This window comes from Haliaeetus albicilla, chromosome 5, assembly GCF_947461875.1.
Source record: "Haliaeetus albicilla chromosome 5, bHalAlb1.1, whole genome shotgun sequence".
NCBI lineage: Eukaryota > Metazoa > Chordata > Aves > Accipitriformes > Accipitridae > Haliaeetus > Haliaeetus albicilla.
The window spans coordinates 39220312-39239164 of NC_091487.1; the positions used below are offsets into that span (position 1 = coordinate 39220312).

An 18853-nucleotide genomic window follows, 5' to 3' on the forward strand; every position below is an offset into this window, starting at 1 on the left:
AGGTTTGTTTCTCTTTATCAGTTAAAATACATTCTAATCTCTTTTGCTGTCTTATTTAATGAATTAGAATGGTTCTTAACTCTATTTTTATGGACACAGAAACAGAAATTCATGGAACACATTACTTTGATGTGTTTGCCTACAAATGAGCCCAAAGTTGGTGTTGCTAGTTCTCAGCCAATACTGCATTGTTCTTCATTTAAATTTCATCTATTCCTAAATAAAATCATAATTAAAAGAAAAAGAAAACACAAAAGAGTTGTTGCAGCCTTAAGTAATACTGGTTAGAGCAGAACCTGGATGTCCTCTTTTAGCTTTTCAGAGCTTAAGAACTCCAGGATGTAGTAGCTTCCCCTCAGAGCTTTCATGTACTACTGTCTAATTCAATGATGCTTCCCTTGATTATAAATGCTGGGACAAGGAGTCTCATAGATCTGAATGAGCACAACTACTACCTGTTTTCTTCCCTGAGCTGCGGTCACAGTGCAGATCATGGAGGCCAAATGTAATTCACTGAGTATGAATCTGACCAAAAAACTGACAGAAACACAGCAGGCAAATACTTGCCCATGTTATGATCCCCATCTGGTTGGAGAAAAACTTAAAGGCTCCAACTGGTCCTAAAAGCCCAGGACTGATAGAAAATAACTACCCAGAAGACAGCACTGGAGAAAAGATTTGTAAGATTACTCTCCCCTGTCTACGGGCTATGTCAAGTACGGGACTGAACAGGAGTGGGCCACATGGTGTTTCAAAGGCCACAGCTAGGTATGCAACACAAGGAACCATGAGGAATGATTAAAGTAATTTAGATGGCCCACAACAAGAGTCTAAGACAAAACAAGGGGGTCTCCAAACTCTCAACAGCTCAGGACCTCAAAGATTTGACCACAGGAGAAAGCCACTGTGTCCAGAGTCTTACACAAAAAAATTTTATATGAAGTGCCATATACTCTTTAAAAAAAATTCATGCCACCTGCAAGTCAGCAGCACTGAGACCAGAAAGTGTCTCTGCATTGCAATGGCAGACCTGCATATTACAAAGTTAGGGAAAGCAAGCCAATATTACTTTCTGCTGAACTGACATGCTCCTTTCAGATCGTTTCATATACAACTTGGAACTAGTGTTACACTTGGAGGTGTAAGTAGCACGAGTAAGCAAGCCATTTCCTTCATTCAGAAGGGTTCTTCCATATAGTACATTCTGACGTACTGAGTGAAGACTAGCTCCTGTTTCTTTCACAGAGCTTAAAGAACAGGCTGTAGCACAATGGTATCTGCTTATCTCAGTCAACACAAAGCCAAGCCCTGAAAACCATCTAACATTATATACTTAATGCCAAGTATTGTTTGAAAACAGAACCTTTTAAAATACCAGTTTTCTTAGTCTAAATCAGATACAGTATCTTTATAATAAGCTCCTTCTAGATATGCTACGCTTCTTTCTGGGGATTCAGAATTGCCACTTACAATCAACGAAAGGAACAAAATTTTTCTATTATTTATGTTGATCCATTCCACAGACTGTAAAAGGATTCATCATCATGTCAGCCCTTTTATTGTTACCTACACTACTTACTGCCTAAGAGCCTCAGCTGTAGCCCAGGGCGCAGTGGTGAAAGGCAAATCCCCAATATCAGTAGTTTGCTTGTCCTAGCAATCCTTTCGCAGGCAGTACATACACAAAAGAAATGAAAAGGAAAAGTAAAGAAAACTGTTTCAACTACCTTGCCATGTAGTTTGTGGACATCGTATCTTATCTGAGCAAATTCACGGAGTCCAAAAGATCCTCCAACAAGATACAGCTGAAAAACAACAAAATGAAAACAGACGTGTTAGGACTATTATGAAAACAAACCACTTTGCATACTTAAAAAGAACACTTTGCATACTGACCCAATTCATTCACCAAGGGACCCTACTCTTCTTCCAACAGAAACACCAGGAACTGAAGATAATAATCAAGTGGAAGGTATGTATAGAAGAAGGAGTATATGGTAAAGTCAGAGCCTTTTCTTCCATGATCTGGGCCTGAATTTCACAAATTTCCTCCTTTATACAAAGACAGCTGCTTCATGATGCACATTTTCTAGGGACTTCCCCTCCTCTTACCCCTTTTTTTCCCTCCCCATATGGCTTCCTGCCACAACTGCAGCAAAGGAACCTTTACCTCACCACCACAGGATTTATTCTCATCATTTTCAAACTCTATGGGGAAGTAACAATGCCACATTGACTTACTCTGATGTCTGTGGGTAAGAGATCTAATTAAGCTTCTGAACAGACCAGCTGATTGGAGCTGTGGTTCAATAATACATTATCACACAGGCTAAGAAATCATATCCAGCACACCTGCAGTTTTATTATTGCCTCCTTAGTTGTCTTGCAATTCCCTCCACACCTGTGAAGCATATGAATAAGTATAATAAAGGGTGAAATGGGGGGAAAAACACCTTCATATCCACAAAAAGAAATTGTTAAATTATTCTTTCTTATGACAGAGGGATATCATAAAACTGTCTACATATTTTACCATTAAAAATGGACAGACCAACGGAAAGATCAAGTATTGTTAACAAACACCATTAAGGATGTGAAAATGAGCTTAGAAGTCTAGGTACTTTGGGGAAGAACAAGGCCTCTTGCTCCTGATGTGGCCTGACAGACCGTCTGCTGTTCTCTGTTAAGGCAGATGCACAGAGGCCAAAAGACTTCATATCTAGAGATGTACATCTAAGGAAGGTGGAAGCATGAGGCAACTCTAAGGACCTCAGTGGGAAAAAAAACCAAACCCAAACCCCAACACCACCCTATTTTATCACACTGCATTGCTGTTACAGTCCTTCATTATAGGCTGTTGCTGCACTGGTAACTGTTTTCAACACAATGCTGGCTGATTTCTTGCGACATATTAGGTTTGCAGCAATGGCCTGTGTCCAAGAATTGTTATAATTATGCTGCACAGGCAGTCAAAATGTATGTTCTTTCCAAAAAGTATGCTATCTTAAGTTCAGGTCACTGAGGCCACAAAGCCATATTAATTCAATTTAAATTGGGGGGTTGGGAGGGGAAGCCTTCTACATTTATTCCTTCTAAAACTTGCAGGACTACATGATTTCCCATCAAGCAAGTAAAACTACTCACAACCATATGAACGCACTCCCCACACACACTTAGATGCTGGGAAGTTACAGACTGGTACCCAGGAACTAATGTGCTTTGTTCACAGAACAGGGAACCCTTCACCAATAGCCAGGAGTTAAAGGCTCTACGGTCTCTTTCTGGCCTGGCCCTTTCAATAAGCCTCAGAATCTAGCTGATAATTAGAAACAAATAGACCAAAATTTTGTGATACAAACATCCAGCTGCTAGGCCACAGAACTCTGATTTCAGAAAGCCAATCAGAAAATCATCATGTGGTTGCAAGTTAACTTTCAGCAACTAGAAATCTGACCTACCAAAAATGGGATGGCATCATACTTGTATCATAACTGTTCAAGGAATTAATGATGCTTTTGCAAATATTGAATCATCAAAATACACAACAGAAAAAAAGGTATTCGTATAAAGGAGGGGAAAAAAAAGTCTTCCTCTTGTCATTATCTTGGTAAGAAAGAATAACAGGAAACAGAAAATAAAGTATTCAAAATGGTTAAAAAGAACCTGAACATTATTCAAGATTTATTCCAAGTAGAAGATTTGTCAGCTGAAGATATGGTAACGCATAATGCTGAAAGTCTCAAGGATCAGACTATAATTGAATTTCAATATGGTTGACACCTCAGCATAAGCATTCGTCCGGTGATCTTCTTTAACTCCTAAGAAGTATTACATTAATTAACAGCCAATGAGTTAACTTAACAAACTTTGAGTCCTAAGTGCTATAGACAAGTTTAAGGCTGTTACAAACCACAGCTTATTGCCTTTGTGTATATTAGTATGTTGTCAAAGAGTGGCTATGGCAGGGCAAAAGCACCTGCACTAAGAATCGTTCAGTACACAGTTGTTAAACCAGGCAGAAAGTAGCCATTACTTGTGACATCAATTAAAAATTAGTTTGCCCAACAACAAACTTGCATGAAGTATATACCATTATGAGAGGCAATATGAACAAGTGGAAGACCTTTAACTGGCCTGTTCCTCATAACCCGACTATTATTTAACATAATTAAAAGGTACGCTGTGGCTTACAAAGCCATGCTCCAAGCTAAATATTACATTCTTTAGCTTTGATCATTTAAAACTATGTAATGTACACTGTAACTAAGGGAAATCAAATAGAAGGTTGTTGCATGAAATAAGTCATGTGCTACTCACTTTGTCTGATCACATCCTATCGCTTGTTTGACAGCAACCATCTATTATACAGTGCATTTTACATTTGCAGCTATACCCATGATAAAGAAGTTGATACACACACACCTCTCAGTCCCTTTAGACAGGTTTTGGCTCGAGACTGTAATTTTACTCACATCACCTTTATACCACTAAAGGGAAAAAACCCACTTGGTTTCTGATGTACTTTTGCTCTTCATTCAGCATAAGCAGTGTAACTAGCCTGGCAAATTGGCACATTTCAGTCATCAGGCATCACTAGCATAGTTGCCTTTACACTTCAGTACTGCAATGGTTGATTTATCTTACGATGAAACACCAGTTAGGCTGCATCAGAATCAAAGCACATTGATGCTGTAAGAAATTACAAATGCCACTGAAATATTACACAGTGTAATGCTGGAAGGAAGGTTAGGATTAAGATTAAATAATTTTCAAAAGCACAGAAGACACACAAAAATATAAATCATATGTTTACGAATTTACTTGACCAATGTTCTGAAGAACCAAACACAATGTCTAAGACTTCACTGCAAAACCAGACCAGAATCAGTCATATTCAGCACTTATTTAATCAACCAACAGCACGTCAATACAGTTAGCTGACAGCCCTGAGCATGAATTGCCTTGATCTACACAAGCCAGAGCAGCAATGGACAGCTATTCAGTCAATTAGATTTTTGAAAACTGTGTTCAAAAGCCAATAAAAGAAGGTATAAATGAATTTATGCAACCATAATAGCATTAAAGGTAGTAAAGGACTCAGTGACTGACAATGCATTGAGTGGAAATATTAGTCTTGCTTTAAGCGTTTACTTTCTCTTTTCTGCATTATGAGGGAAGATGTCCTCACTACTTCATTTAAGTTCACTGTATTTAAAAGGAAGAATGCATACATACAAACAACAATGAAGAATCAAGAGGCAACAGTCAAAATAATTAGAAATGGGATAAGACTCAAGCTAAAAATTCCAGCAATGTTACCAGCTTGATGGCTTTGCATATTCTGTATGTCTCACATACATTTCTAGTTTCCCAATTTGTAAAATAATCTCTACATTCCTTGCAAACACTCTTCAGTTAAAAAAGCGCTACAATGGACAGATCGGCTCAATGTAAGCCAAGGGCAACAGCGAAGTCCAGTATGTTCCATCCACTAGTCCAGACATAAAAGAGACAGTAGAAGTTATTCAGGATGCCAAATAAATAAAACAGTTAGGGTGGCAACATCCTAATGAAGTCAGGCTCAAGTTCACTCTCCAGTTAACTGAAAGGGGAAAAGTAATGCCACATACAATGTAAATTAAGATATATTTTTCTTCATTCCAATTTTAGAATCATACAGATACTTAACTTACACCATAAAATATTAAGGCATTAGCATCTGAAGAGTACCCAAGCTGGAATGTTCAAATATACCTGTTTTCTTTCATTGTGAAAGAACTATTTGTTTTATATGTTTCAGAATGTGGAGCAAAAAACATTATGTAGTGAACATCATCTGTCTAGTTACTTGAATGCATTCAGCAGATTGATGAAATGATAAGCAACCTGGTCTAGTGGAAGGTGTCCCTGCCCATGGCAGGAGGGGTTGGAACTAGATGATCTTTAAGGTCCCTTCCAACCCAAAACATTCTATGTTTCTATGATAATAACTTCTCACTTTCTCCTTTACACCTGAAGTTTACCTTAAGAAGGCAAAAATCATAAAACATACTAGTTAGTCAGCGCTTAACACCAAAGCAAGCAGCTTAACAGCACTGCTAGCACAAACCCCCATTAAAGATCTCACATTGGATTATTCCTTTATGTTTCAGTGAGTACACAAAAAACCCCCTACAATGTTGTAATGCAATTACGCATGCATGGAAGACTTGCATGTTCCAAAACAAAATGAAAGATAGGATGTGACATAAGAGCACCATCTGTCACATACACTCAGCAACCTCAATAAATGTTTTATGTAAAAAAATGACATAAAATTCTCTTTAATAACACTCTTTTAAAAATTCTATTTGTTCACTTCTCCATTGGGAAGTATGTTATGCAATCAGTTATGGATGGCATCAGACTGATCCCCTGAACTGCACCTTAGGATGGGAAATACTTGTATTTGTCACCAACTACAGTGAGACGGTCACTGAGGACTCATAATAGCAGGAGAACTTGGGACTTACAGAAGATGCCCACTTTTTTATTTCCTGCATCATCTAAAGCAGCCACCTTCAGTTCCTTGGGTTAACAAAATAACAAGAAACTATTTCTCTGGCAGCACCAGCAGTTTGCCATATTACAGGTGTCCCTGTTGTTAGAGAAAGCCATTCCTGCTATAGTACCAATTGTGAAAGCCAGACTACAAAATTACATTTGTCATAAATCCCTAAATTAACCAAATCACAATATTCAGTGCTGGCAACACAGATCCTGCAGTGGTGGAAAATGTTATGATACATATCACTGGAGAAGGAACATGATAATTTTCTAAGCTCTTCTTCAAGGCTGCTGCTACAAAACCCTCCAGGTATTCATCAGGAGCTTCAAAACAGTCATGTGAATTATTTTATTTTAGCTTGCAGTGATCACAGTAAAAAGGGTTTTGGGGTTTCCTTTTTAAAGAACTGTCATATGTGCAGTGCAAGACTGGTGAAAGATGGCAATTTGACAGCCCAGAAGACTGAAGTCTCTTTTTTGTTCCCTAAATAACGTAGCAGGGCAAACTGCCAGTCCCAGAAAAGACCCAGGCAAGTCATCTTAACCTGAAGCGCCCCCCTCTGCCAGCTCTAATTCTCAAGAGCTTATTTCCCACAGCCATTCCAGTATTTGGCTCTAACACTGAAACTGCTGAGAAGAGAGAAAAACGGTTCAAAGTCTTCTCAGAAACTTACTAAATCCTCTCCCCACCCTCGATGGGAGCAGAAGAGCATCTACCTTTTCTTCTTGTCTGCAACAAATAGAAATCGTTTTAAGTTCAGATCAGAGGCCTCCTTTGGGGGAAAACAAAACCCAAAACTATACATCTCTTATAACAACTTAGTAGTTATTTCATTCAAAAGCATGACAAAGTTAAGAGAATGCACTGACTTAATACGTATACTAGAATTCACAAATTGCAGAAAGATGTTACCGCATTACATTCAAAAATGGATGAAATGTGCCAGTAAATGACCACATGGATACCATGCTGGCAACCCAGGACAGCGGCTGGTATAAACTGGAGCCAATCATAACTCACTGATAAAGCCTAAGAGTGTAGTTTTCACAGCATGTAGAACTCTGTGCAGAATATTGAACTTGACCCAAGGTATCGGGCTAACTGGCTCAATATAGAGTATGTTCAAAGCAGTGATCTGAAGATTGCAAACATGAACGGCTATGGGCCAAAGTACAACAAAAATTGTCTGTATCCTCTCAATGTTACCACTCCATGTCTTAGAAAGAAAACAAAACCTTTGTCTATTACAATTTCCATTTCATAACAGCTTGGAAAGCACAGAAAATGCGTTTAATAGAAACCAATCTAAGAACAATGCAGAAGAGACAGAAACCCATATGCTCCTCAGCACAAGCATTAGCGAAAAAGGACATTTTCAGCCACAACATTGTCATTTTACATTACACACATTGCTTGGGCTGGTCAGATGACAAGGGAATTTCACTCAGCAGCTGCAGCAGTTTGAAAACCAAGTCTGCCGTGGTGGTCAAGCTGCAGTTTCTGAACACCACCTTCTCTTTCTTCATAAGCTTCTAAAAGTCAAAATTTCAATTCCTTATTAAAATTATGATTCCCATTACTCACAGGTTCAAATCTAGCCAAGGTACACTACAGTGAGAAACTATTTACATCTCACGGCAACCTGGTGTTCTTGTGATGTGTTAGTTCCAGCTCAAAACAGCAATAAACTGAAACTGGCATTAAAGAACAAAAAGAAACCACTACTAGTCAAGTAATACTTCCCTATTGACAACACTGGACAGGGGATGAAGATGAAATGTACTATAGAGTAAATATTAATCTTACATCTTTACCTTCACCACCCCTTGAAGAAGGTGGAGTCTTAGAGCAGGACTAAACGCACAAAGTGAAAACGGGTAAGTCTGTACTTACGTTCCTGCTCTGAGGCTCAATACAGAACCTCAGTTGCCCTGAGTGCCAGGTTAGTCCATTCTAACAGCATTAAACAATGCAAATACACTCTTCATGTTTTAAAATGAAACAGAGGGGAAATCTGGAGTACTAAAGAGTGCCTATTTGTTTATTTAACATTTATCTGGAAAATAGCACTCAAAGATTAAGAATCAAAAGAAAAGTTTAAGGTGATGATTCAAAAGATGAGCTCAGAAATTTTAAGGCCTCACAGTCAACTGAAAGATGGAAGTCAGCTAATTCAGATTGCACAAACTGGAGTCCACAGAAGCCCTTTCAGCTTAAACACACTGGCTTCCGCTCCAGCACAAACAGTTCCAGGGGGTGGTTTTGTCTGGAACAGCTCCACACTCCGCTGTGGATTCAAACACACACGGATGAACAGGAGATGCAAAGCAGAAGCACAACAGAAGTTGAAGACATACCTCGTCATAAGCTTAGAGACCCAATATTTACAAGTCACTGAAGCATAAAAGCAACACTGTGATTTGCTGATTGGGCGCAACCATTTTAAAATTCTAAAAACAGTTTTGTATTTATTGCTTTTCTAGGCTACAAAAGTAATACTTGTGACTTTTACAGGCAATCACAATTTATCTACAAATACTAGAAGTCAGAATTCTTTTCTCATGGGTAAATGTTAACTTCTATTAATCTCTCAAAAGCATATTAACATTTAAATCAACTGTTCTGCATATGTCAAATTTTATTGTAAAGTTACATGAAGTAATAGATATTAATAAAAGTCCTGCAATTCAATATTATGAATTGGTCAAGGCAATGATGTGAATGATGTTAACAGTAACACTGACATATCTAAAATTGAAAAAATGCTGACTGTAGTAATCCTTTTTCAAACAATATCAGAAGATAATGTAATAACAGTTTCTACACATAGACACTGATGGCAACAAGAGATCTCAGAAATGTGATTGCTCCCAAGAAGAATTTTCCATATTTCTCAGAATTCATACCATCTTTTATGGGCAGATCCTCCAGAATCCATGGGAAAGAAGTGTGCTTTGTATTCAACATACCCCAGGACTCAGAATTTAGCAGCTTTTTATGAGATGAATTAGGAATGTTGTATTTAAAGGACTCTTTGGAAGCTTAGTCATTGAAGTGATAAAAACATAGTTTCCCTACCCAGTAACCCCATAAAACTTCCACTTTCAGTGACTCACAGCACAATAAAATACCATTTCACAATATTTGCAAAACATTTCTGAGCATCAGTCATGGCTTCTGGATGACCCTGCCTTCACCATTGAACAAAACTAATCCACAGACATGTAATTTCATGTCTTGATGTCTGGGAAAAGTGTTTTGTTTGTCAAAAAGCTTGAGAGACAACTGGTTCATTAACAAGGGCCCGAGATGCCACTGACCTTCTCTAATGGTGCCTGGAAGCACTGACCACATTGCTGCAGCATTGTTAGGGACTCTCTCTAATCTGACCATTTTTCTTGTCCTGTATCCATGACATGCATTCTTGGTGTCTCTTGACGAAGTGTTTCTCAAAGTAAACTTGCACTGTTCAAGGCAGCAAAGTAGATGGCATTGTAGTACAGTCTGCGTGCATAAACACTGATGGAAATAAATTTTAGAAACATGTTTATTCACAGAAAAATCTTTCACTGTTCCAAGCTACCCTCATCTTTTTGGCAACACTAGGCACAGCATGTAAAACACCAAAGACAAGATCCAAAAGGGGAAGCAAAGTATGTGTAAAAGTACAGTCACCAAAGGATGAGGGAAAAAAAAAAAAAACCACAACAGAAAAATGAAAATAAGTCAAAATCTACAGCTATATATAGAGAGAACATTGTAACACACTGCAAATTTGAAACTTGCAGCACTGCATATATAGTGCAATATACTTATTTCAGGTGTGCAATGAAAATCACCAAATGAGCCACAGACTACATTTTCTGTCTGTTAAGATGCCACTTCAGGTCCTCAGAATTTAATTTTTCCCTTTTAACATGTTGACAGCAGAACTGGAACTGCATCTATACATTCATTTTTTCAACTTAGAGAGTATGAAAGATCCCTGTCTAGAATCGAACAGAGACAGAACCACAAACATTAAGTTTTGGAAAGTGATGTGAGCATATGAAATAGTGGGGGTTTAATGTGTGTTTTAAAACTGTTACTGCTTTGCAATTTTGAAATCCAAACATGTTTCCTCAACAGTCTAGAATCACCATTTATACTTGTCTGAAAAAAAATAACTTCCAGCAACCTTCAAACATTCTAACTGCACTAGAGAAGTAACCTTACATGTTCAGTGTCTCTTAACAAAGGTATGACACTGGATCCACTAGCTGTAATACCAAAGAGCCTTGCTCTCTCAAGGTCTTACAGAAGCATCACAGCAGCAATAGGACATTGATAGACACATCCCTTTTGGTCAGGTAGAGTTGACTGTGGAATATAAAGCAGCAGTGACTGAAGCTCTTCTTTTATAACAGAACCAAGTATCCTGAAGATTTGTAAGCTAAGGTTCACGTGATAAGGAAAGAGTTCCCATTAACATGATAAGAAACAGAGATGTCAATACAGCTGTCAAAGATGTTTAAGTTACCACAGAGGTGGCACAGCCCTCCATCATAACAGCAAATTTTACAGATACATCTGTAAGGTCACTAGAGTTCATCCCAACATCTACACAGATGTTACCATCTTTACCAATGCTTTAGGACTACTAACCCTGCAGCACTCAAGCTGTTAAGATATCCCATGCCAGGTTACATCACTCTCTCCTGCATGCTTACTGTTTTATGCCATGAAAAGGTATCTTATCTGCTAAGTTTACGGCGTTAAACGAAACACTCACAAATCAAGGTTTCCTGCAGGTTTAATTCCTACCCCCTACAGTCTTGTTGGTGCTCACAAAGAAACACTCTTATCTTCTGAGAAAGTATGACTGAAAACTGTGATTTACACAACTTACTCTGAAAGCTGTTGTCAGTTTGAGGTTTAAAGATCAACCAAGAAAATTCCTTCTGCACTGAAATATTCTAACAGCCCCAAGCCCAAAAGAACAAAGAAAAAAGGATCAAGGTAATTTACACTAAAAAGTAAGAAATATTTTTAATATATATTTGTGCATGCGTGCGTATAATAAGATGGTCATCTGCCTTTGAATTATAATCTCTTTAACCTTGGAGCCTTTAGAAAAAGTGGCACAGGGACTTTTCATTCAAATACACAGTGTAAGAAAGGAAGATGTGAAAGCTGTTTGATTATTATTTTTTTTCCATAAAAAAAGCAAATATGGTACTGATGAAAAGTCCAGCAGTACTGAAGTATGAAGTCCTGTACCTATCTAGTGAAAAAAATTATGTACAGGATGCAAGAATCTAACAGAAACCTTTGGTTTCAGTATTATCAACAAATTCAGCAGAATTTAAAGGGTTCCAAAGACATGCTGCTCCTGATTCTGTGCATAGATTCAGTGTCTTTTTTGCTGTTATCGATCTTTTAGCACAACCCTGTTCAGCTTCAGAGATGCTTTCAGAGTTCAATAGACAGCTGGGGAACTAACAAGAACTGCATGAATTTTCCTTTTTCTTACTCCTTGGGAAGCCTTTGGGCAGCAACACAGAAACATTCTGAAATATTGATGGGGAGAACAATTTTAAGGCAGGGAGACATGAAACCCTGGAAATAAATATAATATTTCTCTATATAATACTGTCTCTGGAGGAAAGAAAGAGCTCTGCAGTAACAGAAATGGAATGAAATTAGGCAGTACAAAGTCAAAGAAACCAGCCTCAAAAATTTATGGTATGACCCATGGCAAATCATGCAAAAACACTAGGAGGGCCAAAAGGACAACCACAGCTCTACCTTGGCCTGGGAAGCTGAAGTCCTAGCTCCAGCACCGAAGCACAACTGAGAAAATCTACACCATTGCTGCCAGATGGTTGTTCAACCTCTCCTTGAAAACCCTAAGTATGTATCAGGAGTGCTTTTTCCTAACAAAAAGTAATATTTTCCTAACATCTGATCTAAAGCTCATTTATTTTGGTACTTCTTTCCCAAGCTATGAAAAGCAATCACCACTCTCGATATACGATGTATGTCTCAAGACATTTCTAAAATAAACTAAGTCAATTCCTTCAGGCATTCCTTAAAGGTGGAATGTCTGCTGTATCTTTCATGTTGCTCTCCTCTAGACTTCACAGCTTGTCTTCATCATCGCTACAATGGCACCAAAAAGCTGAAAACTACTCCAGCTGAGGACTTTGAGCAGACTGGAAGAGTCCTATTCCATGTTTTACTTTACTTTTGACAAGTTTCTGTGTCTTATAATGACATTTCTGTTTTTCTACAATATTTTTCTGCAGAACCCACCTCACCTAAGATACCTTTCAATTTGGAAGACACCTGATAACTACATTCTACATTTTTTCAATTCTTCGAGAACACAAATGACAAGAAGCATATCTTTGCCGTACTTTCACTGAAGTGCAATTCTCACAGGGAAGGTAATGTAGAAAGCTTTATCAAAGTCAAGACCTTGTGTATCAGTTGCATCTCCTCACCTACTATACCAGTTCACCTATCAAATACCAAATCTGATATATTTATTATTGAAAAGCAATGATGACTTTTTTCTCCACCAGGTCACCACCTCTAAGTATCTCTAATTTAATGACATAATATTTTCCCAAAGCCTTTTATGGAGTTAAAATTGAGCTGGAGAGTACTAAACTGCCTGGGTTTGCCTCATTTTGAGACAGAAGTAGCAAACCTCAAATTATTACATAAACAATAGGACTGTGACCTAAAACTATATCCAATGTCAAACATCTAAGAAAGCTGTTATTAAACTAAAGAATAATGTCAGAGCACTGAAAAAATGACATGAAAAATTATAAAGCAAAATAAATTCAGTCTAAGCATGAAAGCAGAAAAGTTCTGGACAGCCTTTTAGGTATACCTGCAATGCAGCAGGATATCTAAACAGCTCTAACACTATGCTTGATCACTTTATCAAGGTCTTACCGGAAGAGGTTGTCTACAGTATCAGGGAGTAGAGCTGCTGATGCAAATGATTCATACAGTTGTGGTATTATCACACTAGTTTGTTGGTTGGTTTTTTAAATCTGTTTTCATTTCTTACAAATGACTTCACCAATATTTTGAGAAAAGATACTTCAGTGTATTCAGCTGCATGAGTATTTCCACTTAAAGTCCTTACTCTAGAACCTCTGTAATACCACTTTAAAATAAATGGCCTCAGACTTTTTTAACTCTAACAAGTGTCGCTGTCCTTCTTTGGACCAATCCATCTTTCTGAGGCATGTTGCTGGACATTTGAGGAGGACGACACTAACTTCTCTAGTAGTATTACAAATATGTTGGAATTATCCTTTGCCCTACTCTTTATCCACCTTGAAATCTACTGACTTTTTCTAAACCAATTGTATATATGGAAATGAGACATGAATTGCATAAAGAGAAACCACACTGTCGTGGCTGCTGCTTTTGTCTTCCCTCCTGAGTTTTTATCCGTACGTGCATCCGAGTTGTTTAATTTTTCCCCTAACGCACACAGGTACTTAGGATAGGCAAGTACAATCTATTATACTGTCCACCTTATCGTTTTGTTTTATTCCTTTGACTTTATTGATCTTTTCTCACCTCGACTATTCTAAATAGTTACGCCTCACCTATCACTTTGAGCACAACTGTAACCATAACCCATCAACTCACTTAAATCCTTTCCACTCATCTAGGCGTACAAATTACGAGACCAACGCTGCCACCGCGGTTTAAAATCCATTGAAAAGCTGCAGAAGCTCAGACGCAGCACATAAGCGGCGTTGTAAAGGAAAACCACCACGATGCGTTTCCCTCCCCCTTTAGTCAGGAAAAACTTCAGGAGTGTGCTTCCACACCCTCTCCCAGACCTCCGAAGGCCACCGCCGAACCGAGGGCACAGCGGGCCTCACGCCCCCGCCCCGGGCACCCTCCAGCCCCGACCACCGCGGGGGACGGAGGCACGGCCCGCCACCTGACACAAATCCCCTCCTCTTCCTCCTCCTCCTCCTCCTCCTCCTCCTCCCGGCCGGCAGAAATTCCTCCGCCGTTGTCCCCCTCACACCAAGAGACGCCCCCGCGCACACGGCCTGGGCCGTGCCCTCACGGCGCCAGACCCCCGCCCCGTCCCTCAGGCAGCGGCGGGACCGCGGCACCCCCGGAGCCGGCTCCCGGGCTGCCGGTGCCCCCCCCCCCCCCCGCGGTGCTCACCAAGAGGGGGACCCCGAAGGTCATGGTGCGGCCCCTCCACAGCTTTCGGAGCCTCTCCATCCATCCCCCTCCCTCCCTCCCCATAGGCCCCAGGCGGCCACCTGCCGCCTACCGGACCGGCCTTCAGCGCTTCCGGCGCGGCGCGGGTCCGCCCGCCACAGCGGCCCCCTCCGCCGCCGCCGCAACGCGCCCGGGGAAACTGGGTTCCGCCGCGGGGGCTGCGGCCTGCGCTCCCTCCCGTGGGATGTTTGGGAGAAGGGGTGGGTTTGGGCATCCAGCCGGCCGCCCCCTGCGCTCTTACCCGCGCTTCTCCAGGCGTAGCTGATCGCTGGTTAAAATAATCCACAGCGCGGTCAGACTCCCTCAGCGAGCCAGGTGCTTCGCCTGACATGGCCGCTGCGGCCAAGTGACCAGCCGTAAGCCCACAGGGTACTTCCAGGTCATATACACACACACACACACACAAACGCATATCGCAAAAGCTCTTTGAATTAACAGGCGTTTGTTGAACGTACACCAGACTGGCCTGTGGATGGTTTCATCTACCCCGCTGCCTTCCCTGAGGAGAAATGTTTGTTGGGGAGCACGTTCCCGTGTCCTACGCCAGCTGTAGCCAAGTTGCTTAGATTTTTAGGTGGCTTCCACTGTGTCTATGAGAAGAAAAGGATGGGGCTGGAGCCATGCTGTCGCCCGCACAAGAATGCAGCTAGGATTTAAGGCCGGGGGGTGCCATTAAACACGTGTGTGCCAAGAGGGGAACTGACGCTTAAAACGATCTGGCTCCGTGGCTGCCGAACCTGGGCTGTCCTGAAGCCCCTCTGAGGCTGCTGCCCCTGGGTTTTTTCATCCGCCACCTACGGCACGTGGAATGAAATCTCCCCGTCCATTATTCCTCCTGGAAACTTTTTTGGGCAAACGTGCTATTTTTGTTAGGTGTTTGTACCACTCCTAGCACAGTGGCATTCTAATTTTTGGATTAGGAATGCTACACTTTATGCTCTTATTCTTACTGTTGATTACTTTCGGTACCTGTGAATACCCATTCACTAATATCACAAAACATTGTATGAGTATACTGTGCTATTATATGAAGGTAATTACATCCATGAGCAGCAGTTCAGTCTGTCTGTATGCCAGGACTGAAAATTCAAGTTAGTCACTACAGCATAGTCCCTAATGGTGAGATGAAAGCACCATCCACAAAACTGCAGTAACCCAGGCCTGACCTGGAATTATCCTACTAAGATAAAATTCCCTTTGCATGTGTGTGGGGAAGAGGAGTTCACCTTCAGTGAGGTCACCTCTGAAGTCACAGAAATGAGAAAACAACAAAAGACTACAAAGAAGACTTGCAAGATAGCCCTGAGGCTGATGAGGAGCTCAGTGCTACCTTGTGGCCAGGTGGTTTGGCACAGGAAGCCCCTCAGGAGAAGTTCCCTTCAAGAACCTCAAAGGCAAAAGAAAGAACATGTTTCCCCAGACAAGTCCATTCCAGCAGACAGAGGAAAAGCCTGCAGCAAATAGTTTGGGAAGAAACGAATGCTCATGCTGTGCATAATGAAGAAAAATCCATGCGAGCATGGGTAGCTTCTGCAGCGTTCCCAGCAGTGAAGAGAGTGCTCTTCTACCTGTCAGCGAGGAGAGAATTGCCTTTTCTTGCTCAAGGAGGTCTAGGTACTGCAGTCTGGAGCCTAGAGAAGATTTAGCACTGCATATACATACTTTGTAAGAACTTCCAGCAACAGAGATGTATTTCCTATATGTAGGGTTACTAGCCTCTGAGCATACCTATCTATGTTGTGTTGAACTTTTACAAAGACTGTCAAGTGAGAGGACTTGACTCAGATTACTAACATTTTTCAGTGTTCTGAACTTCCTTTTGTGCTTCTGTGGGGTATTTGGTAAAAGGACTTGGCTTGGGTAAAGTGGACCTCAGAGGCAAAAATCTGCCACTCTGCAAAATCACAATCAAATGATGACTAGTTCAAATAACTGACTAGTTCACTGAATCTCAACAGAGCTAGGGATTTCGCCTCCCCACACACATCAGAAAAGCCAGCCTGCAGAACTGAGGTCAGGGAAGTTTCAGGAAAGCAAGTGGCAGGAAGAGGCTAATTGCTTCTGCAACTTACACCTGGGATACCTTGGTAGGGTGGGAGGGAGAGCAGGGCTAGAACAGCAGGAAACATTGCCATTCGGGATCAGTAAGCACGGAGGGCACCACTGGGGAGAAACGTATGCAGCCTCTGCCATCTCCAGTGAGAGCTGAAGGCTGTATTACTATTCACCCGGTGGATGACCAGAACTTAGCCAGCTGAATCTTTACTTCTAACAAGAGACAAGCCAGCTCAACACTTAAGCCGCACATGCAGTCCCCACCAGCTTTTTTGTGGGTGAACACACATCTTTACTGAGGGCTGCCTTGTGTAATTTTGAACTTTCCATCAAAGCACATTGATTAAAGCAGTTGTCAAGATCTGGCCACTAGCCATGTCTTTCATTCTGTAGCCTGGTTTCCTAAGCAGAAAAGATTGCCATGATCATACTGCCTGTTTTCCTGACTTGTTATTCCTTATCCCAATCCCATTGGACCCCCATAAACTTCTACAGCCTTTTCAAAACAAAGCTGGCTACAACCACACTAACAGACAGTCTTACTCTGAGATATAGAGCCATTAGTTATTCATTGCTAGTAGTAATTAAATGTGCCCTGTCATCCACTCAAACACCTCTTGGCTAGAGCCACATGCACAACAGTGGAGCGCTAACGTGTTGGAGATAAGAGCACGTATTCTCCAGGCACAGGCTATGAAGTTTTCACATATTACTGCAGTCGAAGGCTCCGCCTGTTCTGGTAGCTTGTGGCGATGGTAGAGTGGAGCTGGCATCATAATGTTCCTTTCTTAAATACATCCTGAGTCACTACACAGCCTTTCCACAACCCAAATCACTGCCTGATAGCGAGCACAGCAGGGGCAAAGTGGAACAGGGCACCTGCTGCCTCAACTCAAAGAGTAATTTAAAACCATTTGAAAATGAAACACTGATGATTACTTCCTTTGGTCTTCTCCATTAATCACATCAAGGAATTGGTGGAGGTACTTTACTTAGTTTTCTGAACATGTCAGGAAGCCACCACATATATACAAACTAAAATGAGAAGAAAATCAAACACATATAATAAGATAAGCTAACATTATTGCCACTAACTTGTTCTGAGAGCCTCCCCAGCCTAGAGACAAATAAACAGAATGGAAGAATAAAGAAAGTAACATAGCAGGAAATGACTGCTTCTTGAGTACCTCAATAACACAAAGGCAACATGGGTCTGAATTCCAGAAATGCAAACTCTCAGCAATGAGAGCAAGAGAACAGGTCTGTATCCATTCCTGCGCTGTGCTGAGACTGGGATGAACTCATCACAAAGCACGGGCTCAGTGCTGGGGGACCAGCTCACCCGGGGCCTCTGAAAGCACAGCTGTCCCTTTTAAAACTTTGTAAGAGTTTGAGAGATATAGGCCTCAAATCACAGACTTAGGAAGAGGAAGCACACTGACAAAAAAAAATTCAGTAATAATCTCCTGAAATTAAGAGAGTTACTATTATAGATACAGACATGCTGAGAAGAGAGGTTATTACTTACCTCTTTCCTCTCACCCTAACTTTCCCCAGAAACAGGTTGTATTGTAACTCTAATATTCCAGCATTAGGCTAACCTCACCTTCAGCCTTACTGTCCCACCTGAGGACTATTAGCTCTCTGCTAGAGAGGTAACCCACAGCTGCTGTTGCCCATTTGAAAAGTTGGTGCCCTCTCATTCCAACTTTTAAAAGGGCACCAAAAGTCCTGGCAGTAAGAAGTAGGGTTAGGAGTTTGTGCTGGTGTCATGGGCTGCTCTTTTTAAGATTTATAAGCTGCTCTTTTGTTTTCATTAGTAACTGTTGGTATCTAAAGTTTTCTGATGGTGTTATGCTCTAAAATAACAAGAGAAAGCAAATGTGTAACTAATACAAATATGATAGAATTACATAATAACAATAATTTTGTGACAATTGGAGGGATAAGAGAAGTGCCTAAAATAAACATGCTGTGCCAGAGATGAACAGTAAA

The 18853-nt window shown here is 40.7% G+C and overlaps 1 protein-coding gene across 2 annotated transcripts in view; it reads right to left on the reverse strand.

Annotated features, from left to right (window-relative positions):
• The window catches only part of COX16 (cytochrome c oxidase assembly factor COX16), a 49715-nt gene extending 34820 nt beyond the window's left edge, over positions 1-14895 (reverse strand). Inside the window, exons 1-2 of one of the 2 annotated variants that reach the window (XM_069784252.1) lie at positions 14744-14895; positions 1728-1805 (exon numbers count right to left, since the gene is read on the reverse strand). In XM_069784252.1, coding sequence (XP_069640353.1) covers positions 1728-1805; positions 14744-14827 — 162 coding nt within the window. In that variant the 5' untranslated portion in view covers positions 14828-14895. The remainder of the gene's footprint in view (positions 1-1727; positions 1806-14743) is intronic. The other variant, XM_069784253.1, reaches the window with a different exon arrangement.
• Between the last annotated feature and the right edge of the window lie 3958 nt (positions 14896-18853).